General features: G+C 41.1%; 1 protein-coding gene across 1 annotated transcript in view; it reads right to left on the reverse strand.

Moving 5' to 3' along the window:
- The window catches only part of mturn (maturin, neural progenitor differentiation regulator homolog (Xenopus)), a 15,101-nt gene that overhangs the window by 2,696 nt on the left and 4,880 nt on the right, over positions 1-7,525 (reverse strand). Inside the window, exon 2 of the mRNA XM_050035604.1 lies at positions 1,419-1,541. Coding sequence (XP_049891561.1) covers positions 1,419-1,541 — 123 coding nt within the window. The remainder of the gene's footprint in view (positions 1-1,418; positions 1,542-7,525) is intronic.

Raw genomic sequence — 7,525 nt, forward strand, 5'->3', positions numbered from 1 at the left:
TGCATACTATTTGTTTTTTTCTTCAGATAAATCTGATAATTGTTGCTCGGTCTCTTTACTCATTTATTTAGTAGAGTGTCCACACACCTTCTCATTCTACATATACATAGAGGTATACTGGTGGCTTTACAGCCTACATTTTATTCATTATCTCTGATCCCCACGCTCAATTTGGTCGTTGCCACAGTGTGACACAACACCGCTGACGCTAGGTGGCGCCAAAAAAACCTGAATCCTATCTGTTGCCTCTTGAAGTATTTATACTTGAGTAATTCTAGTTGCTGCTTTTACTCCACTACATTTTGGAGGCCCACACTGACACACTGTGTGCTGGCGTGTGACATCATCCTAATTATCCTAAATCTGCAGATGAGTCAAGGCTTCAGAATAAGAGCACTTATTTATCTATTTCTCACCTAACCATAAAAACAACCTCAGGCATGATGGCCGTCAGCCCGCTCTGACACACGGTGCAAATTCGAGCCACTACAGCTGCCGACCTAAGGTCCATCTCCAGAGCAGCTGCCTGCTCTCCTCCCGGGGAAGCAGTCCACAGCGGCGGGGAGCGAGGTGGAGGGAACGTGGGGTGGCTAGCTAGCTAATTCATTTTTGGTTTATTAAACAGAGAGAGTGGGAGTTACTGTATGAAGTGTGTGCATGTATGTGGTCGACCAGTGGGAGGAGCTTAGGACAGAGATAGGGGAGCTGTAAGAGGAGGGTATATTTTCAAATTCTGACTTTTTTGTTTGTTTGTTTGTTTAATTGGTTGGGTTTAAAAAAAACTTTTCTAAGTTTGATGCATGGTTACTGGGATTGTTAGCTGTCACTCAGTCTTGATGTAAGCTATGTGTTCTTGTCAAGTCTTCATGTGAGCAGTGACCTCTTACAGCCCAAGACAAATTTCCCACATGTGGGACAGTAAAGTTAATCTTATCTTAAATTTCTTACCTAATAAATGTGTAATTAAGTCATTATTGATGGGTAAATCAACAGAATCTTTGGACAAAAAGAAGGGAATAACTTCTATAGTGTTACCCTACAGTAAACCCGGAAACACCTATTTTAATTTTTAAAAGGATCTTTATGTATTGTCATATTTATTCTGACATATTCCTATTAACCAAACAAAAAGAAGTGTCAGGCAGTTTCAGCTCTTCTTATTAAGGGTTTCATGTAAATCAAAGTAGTGTTACATGTCAAACAGATGATCACACTCTTAAGAAGACCTTGAATCATGTTCTGTATCCACCTCTTGTTTTTTTAATGTCAGATTTGTGGGTGGAGTTCAGCATGTTTTGTCCGTACCACAGAGAACAGAATGTATCAGGGCTGTAACAGAAACAGACATATCGAGCAGAGGTCACCCTGCTGCGCTCCATGCACTGTGTTAAAAAGTTGTCAAGCTTCAGATTCCTTACAGGCCTAAAGGACGTGAAGACCTTCTCCAGCACCTCCAGCAGAGTCTTCTTCCCGCAGGAGGAGATGTAGTCCTGGGCCAGCTGTAGGAAGGGGAGGCAGTCCTCACTCTCACTCCATACATGCTGCAGACACACAGGGACACACAATAAGTAATGAGCAGGTGGCGTCGGTCCAGACCTGTCACTGCATAAACCTGTGTGTGTGTGTGTGTGTGTGTGTGTGTGTGTGTGTGTGACACCAAACACACTGAGAAAAAGAAAGTAAAGCTTCATTATTGCTTCATATAACAACATAAGTGAAGTAACAAACACTCTGCCTGGTGATGTAACACTGTCACATGTCTTCAGTGACAAATTGGAGGAATTAAGCAGTAAATAAGTGAAGCTGGGTCGGGGCCAACGCAGCGCAGAGAGAAACTGGAACGAAGCAATTAAAGCAGAGAGATGTTTCTCTGTGGACGCACAGCAGACAGGACTGAAAACACAAACAGTGGGGACACTTCACAGGAAGACACACAGAGTCCTCAATGTTTACCACAGAGGTGTCAAACTCATTTTAGTTCATCGGCCACATTCAGACCAGTTTGATCTCAAGTGGGCCGGACCAGTAAAACCATCGACGTGACCATGTGATAACCTGTAAATAACAACACCTCCAAGTTTCTCCCTTTCCACGTCCACATATGACGTCCAAGGTATCCTGGGTGTGTTGGTTGTTGACGTTGTCCGTTTTCAAAATACACTTATGTTTTCACAGTAAATTTAACGTTAAGTCTTTCTACCTTCAACAACAAAAACACGTGGTTAGGTTTAGGACAAAAGAACAGGGTTTGGTTTAAGAATCTTACAGGACACAAACACCGCTCTCTCAGGTGAAAGTCTGTGTTTGTTTGACACATCCAACACCGGTCCCAACCCAGTCAGACTTTCGCTGCTTATACATCCGTCCTTGTCCTGCCGCGATTCCCACTGATGCCGCCTAGTGTAATCAACTATAACAGCGGCCGCGTATTATGCCAACGTCAAAGGTCGCCTTTTTTTGTTGGTTTCTGACGCCGCAGGTCACTGCCCAGGCACCGGATTTCAATGACTTCGGAGTGAGACTGGGCTCTCTGAAAAGGTTCATCCATTTACAAAACAGACGATGGACAGCCTGAGATGTCTCCAGATGAATAAGTGCGATCTTAACATGTCTCAGTGTTTCCACATTCAGTCAGTCAGCTACTCACTGTCATTGCATGTGCAATGACAGTGAGTAGCTGACTGTCATTGCATGTGCATTTCCTTAATTTATGTCCACTCCTGTGTAATGCTGACATCACCACACCAGATTAAAGTGGAATCTACTGAGGAAGCAGGTTGTTATCTCCTGCTTTACAAACTATTTACTAATCTAAGGTTTGACAGTGCCTCGGCAAAGAGAAGAAGAAGATATACTTTATCAATCCATGAGGGGAAATTCATGTCAGAGCAAGGAGCTGCTCATGGACGGGCGCACCAAGCAGTTGCGGGTTTGGTGCATTGCTCAAGGGCACCTCGGTGGTGCCCGGGCAACTCATCCTCACTGTGACCTCGTCACATGTCCACGTTTGGTCATGGACTTTCCACGTCCACATATGACGTCCAAGGTACCCTGGGTGTGTTGGTTGTTGACGTTCTGGGACGCCGTGTCAACTTCAGCCTGTTACATGCATTGTCTGTTTTCAAAATACACTTCTGTTTTCACAGGAAATGTACAGTTTGCATACAGTCTCTTTCAAAATAAAAGCACTATGTCGGTTTTTCAGATTTCTCTGGATTGGGCACTACTTTACTTTTAAAACTTTAAATATGTATTCCTGCTTATATTTGCTTACTAGTTTGATGTTAAGTACCTTAACTTAAATAAAGGATCTTAATACTTCCTCCACCACTGGAGATAACTCTTTCTCACCACAGAGCCTGTCTGGTCTGTTTGGTTGTTTGGTGTAAAGCCTCCACAGCTCTGATGAACACTGAGGTCAGCAACATTAGCATCCTGATGGCTAATAAAACAGTATTAAGTAACTATAAATGGTCACTTCTCTTTATCAGACGTAAGAGTCCCAGTCAGATTAGAATCAACTTCCTCATTAGTGCAAGTCGTCTGCTCCCCTCAGATTGTTAGATAAACATCACTACTCAGGAAAGGCCATCTGAGTAATTCAGCTTCACTTCCTCTTACTGCTCTTTAATTGGAGTCGAAGGCCGCACAGTTATAGATGATGTATTAGGTAATATTATTAAGGGTGATCGGTCAGGTGTGCACCGTGAGCTGGAGGAAATAACCAGCAGGTGTAAAACAAAAACAGGTCATCTTATTGGGGTGTGTGTAGGCTTTGTAGAAGAAGTTTAAGTGACACGGGAGTTAAGAGTTTGACACTGGGTTTGATTATTTTAGGAACTCTTTTTGGGATTGTTTGGATTTCAGTTTAAATGAAAGTCTGAAAAGTTTTCAGGTGAAAATTAAGGTAATTAAATCACAGTTATATGTAACAGCATTCTGGTATTTCTGCCACAAATTTGGGGTTGATTAACGGATTGTAAAATGTTAGGGTATTTTGAATTGTTCATGTGAACAGACTAAGGACTACTAAAGGAATACTTCACCCCCAAACGACCATTTGTTTATCAATTACTCAGCACATGACACTGAATTCACGAGGAAAGCAGTTTTTCTCTCATGTCTCCACAGTGAACGGAGAATCCAAAAAAGGCGAACCATTGTCATGAATGGAAGTAATCAGGGTCTGCACTTAACAACAGCAAAACTATATCAGAACATCTGTTTACAAACTCTCACACAATTCATGTTGTGTGAGAATACGACTGGTTAAAAAACAACTGGATAAAGGAGACTTGGATTACACTGCAAGAGTTGTGTGAGAGTTTGTAAACAGATGTTTTGATTTAGTTTTGCTGATGTTAAATATGATCCACAATGACTTTAATTCATGCAGAAGGTTTGCCTTTTTGGATTCTCCGTTCACCGTGGAGGCATGCGAGAAAAACAAAGTTGTCATTACGAAGTCATTGTAAATAATAAGGACATTTTATTAGATGCATGATTCAAAGGGTTTGTAATGTGTTAACCAAACCAGTGACTTTAATTCCTAAAGAATGTAAGAATGTTCACCTTTTTTGGATTCTCCATTCACCGTGGAGGCATACAAGAAAAACAGTCTCTTTTCTAAGTTTCCTTTACTAATTCTGTCTTTAGATTATTCTGCAGGAGTCGTGTGAGTTTGTAAATGGATGTTTTGATATAGTTCTGCTGTTGTCTAACGGGGTCCACGATGACTTTAATGCACGCAGAGGATTCGCCTTTTTTGGGATTCTAACACCCAGTGAGTAACTGATATACAATTGATCATTTTGTGACTGAAATATTCTTTTAAAATTGACACAAAACCATGAAAACCATCCCATAATTTAAACCTTGAATGCATCATGGGGTTAATTAATGGGGGCAATAAGGACATTTTATTAGATGCATGATTTAAGGGGTTTGTAATGGGTTTAAGAAAAAAGCTAACATCATAATTTTCACCTCAGTATCTATTAATGTATCCATCAATTATTCCCTTAAAAACCCAATAAAAACACCTTAATTTCATTATTACTATTAAATGGAGTGATGTAATTTATAGATAATAAATAAAGCGATTAAGTTTTCTGATGTGTGGTAGGGACACACCTTCATGTGAGAGTCATGTGAATCAGCCCAGATAAAGTGTTGTCACAGACGGGGTTAATGCTCAGCCCTCTGGCTCACTGCTCAGGGACGGTTGTTCCTGTTTGACACTGACGGATGGACTCTCGCATGAGGGCGTGCCTCTGCTGCACCAGCAGAAACACCACCCTCCAGCAGATCTCACAAAGCACATCCAGCAGCTCTTGTTCTTCGGTCACCTGACCTGGACCATTAAAAACTACTGAGAGGGAGATAACAGAGCTGGAGACAGTGACGTGCAGCTGAGCTGTGATCACAGTGATGTCACAGCGCCCTCCAGTGAGAGGACGGGACCATGATACCAGGGTTTGAGGGGAAAACAAGATAAACTGAGAAAAGGACTGTGTGTGTGTGTGTGTGTGTGTGTGTGTGTGTGTGTGTGTGTGTGTGTGTGTGTGTCAGGGTTGCAGCAGGAAACAGATTCAAAAGCAGAAGAAGAGCAGAGCGCTGTGACCGTGGCGCCCCCAGAATTTTTTCTTAAGGGTGTCCAGATGGGATGGCACATCAAAACCAAAACCCCAAACTGAATTTCAGGAGTTAAATTATTAAAGTATACAGACTGTGTCAATATAGAGAGTTAGGCAGTGATCACACAGAAAGTGTTTCAGCAGCTGGAGGCAGGTTTTTGTAAGAGTTTTAATGAGTATGAAGCTTTTTGCTCGCTGTTTTTGTTGCTACGCAACTCACGTTTCTGTGCTCCAAGCGCCTGGTGTTTTTTTTAGGAACTAGATACTGACTACTGTGAAATAAATTAAATAAAAAGAAAAGTATATTGATTACACAGAAAGGTTAGAGTACGGAGGTGATGTGGTAGTTGCCTGGCAACAATAAACAATGAACTTTTTTTTTTTTCTAGTGGCATTCAATTTTTTTTTTTTTTAAAGTTTGGAAAAAAAAGTCAAATAAAGTATAAACTTAACAAAGTGTCCAAAAAAACTACAATGAAATGCCCCAAAAAATATTGATAAAATATCAGAAAAAATGAAGAAAAAAATAGTCTATAGGAAAATGTTATTAAAATGTTGGGGAAAAATAATAAGATGTCTGAAATATTAATAAAATAGACGAAAAAAAAAGTTAAAAAAGAGTCTAAATAAATATTGATAAAATGTCCAAAAATATTATTGAAACATCCAAACAAGTTAACAAAATGTTCGGATAAATGTTAACATGTCTGAAAAATAATGATAAAATGTCTGAAAAAAATCTTAACAAAATTTCCAAATAAATGTTGATAAAATGTCCGAAAAAAATTACAATGTTGGAAAAAAATTAATAAAATGTTCAAAAAATATGATCCTAACAAGTCAAAAAAATGAAAACATTGGTGAATGTGAGGGAGACAAAGTGAAAGAAAAGGAAGGAAGATGGGAAATGAAATTGGCACAAAGACAACTGACCACATGATGTATTTATGTACAGTAGCTACAAGTTGTGTGTGTGTGTGTGTGTGTGTGTGTGTTATTTAATCTCTTTAATGTATTTTCCCTCTGTAATATTCTAAATAAGATGATTTGATCATGCAGCAGCTGGATTTATATTTATCTGTCCTCCAGCAGCAGTCGGTGGAAAGCCCCGGCTTAATCAGCCCAGCTCTGCTCAGCTCTGCCGTCTGTGGGACACTCCAAACTCGTAACGCAGCCACAGTCGGTGTGACATAATGTGTTATTGACTGAACAGACGCCCTGGCTCCTGGGTCATCTCCATCTGCTCCCCGCCCTGTTAGCCCCTGTCACTAAGCAGGAGGAGGGAGCAGGGCGGGTCTGGCCTCAGGAGCTTTAGGGCTCACAACACCAACACTGCAGCACACTGCTACAGGGTATACAGTCAGGACGGCCTGGAGATGATCAGAGCACAGCTGGAGCCTCTATCAGTGACACTGAGCTTATATCCTCTGTGTTGTCTCTGGAGTTTAGAGGATTTTAACACCATCAGGAGTTTATGTTCAGTAATTACAGACAGATTCCACACTGTGTCTCTGCAGGACTGACTGATGTTGTCTGGGACTCTCACATGGGACTGTTTGAGGAAACATATTTAACAGCTCAACAGTCAGATGAAGGGATCTGGCAGCCATTTGCTTTAAACCTTACATTGTGTAGTTTAAGTGCACACATTCTAGCACTGGAGGGTTACACAGGCAAATTGTTTGACATTAAATATCTGTTTCTTTGTCTTTGAGTTGCCGTGGTTGTTTGGGGAGGTCACTTCCTGGTGGAGCAAAAGGCGTGGCCGAGGGCCGAGGACTCTTAAAGTGCTGTCAGCCCTAGAGTGGTCTCCTTTGGTCTGAATCAGGGACTCATGTTGTTCCAAAGTTGTATAATTGCCTAGAGTTGGTTCGTGTTCTCACGGCAGC

This window comes from Epinephelus moara, chromosome 22 (genome assembly GCF_006386435.1).
Source record: "Epinephelus moara isolate mb chromosome 22, YSFRI_EMoa_1.0, whole genome shotgun sequence".
Taxonomy (NCBI): domain Eukaryota; kingdom Metazoa; phylum Chordata; class Actinopteri; order Perciformes; family Serranidae; genus Epinephelus; species Epinephelus moara.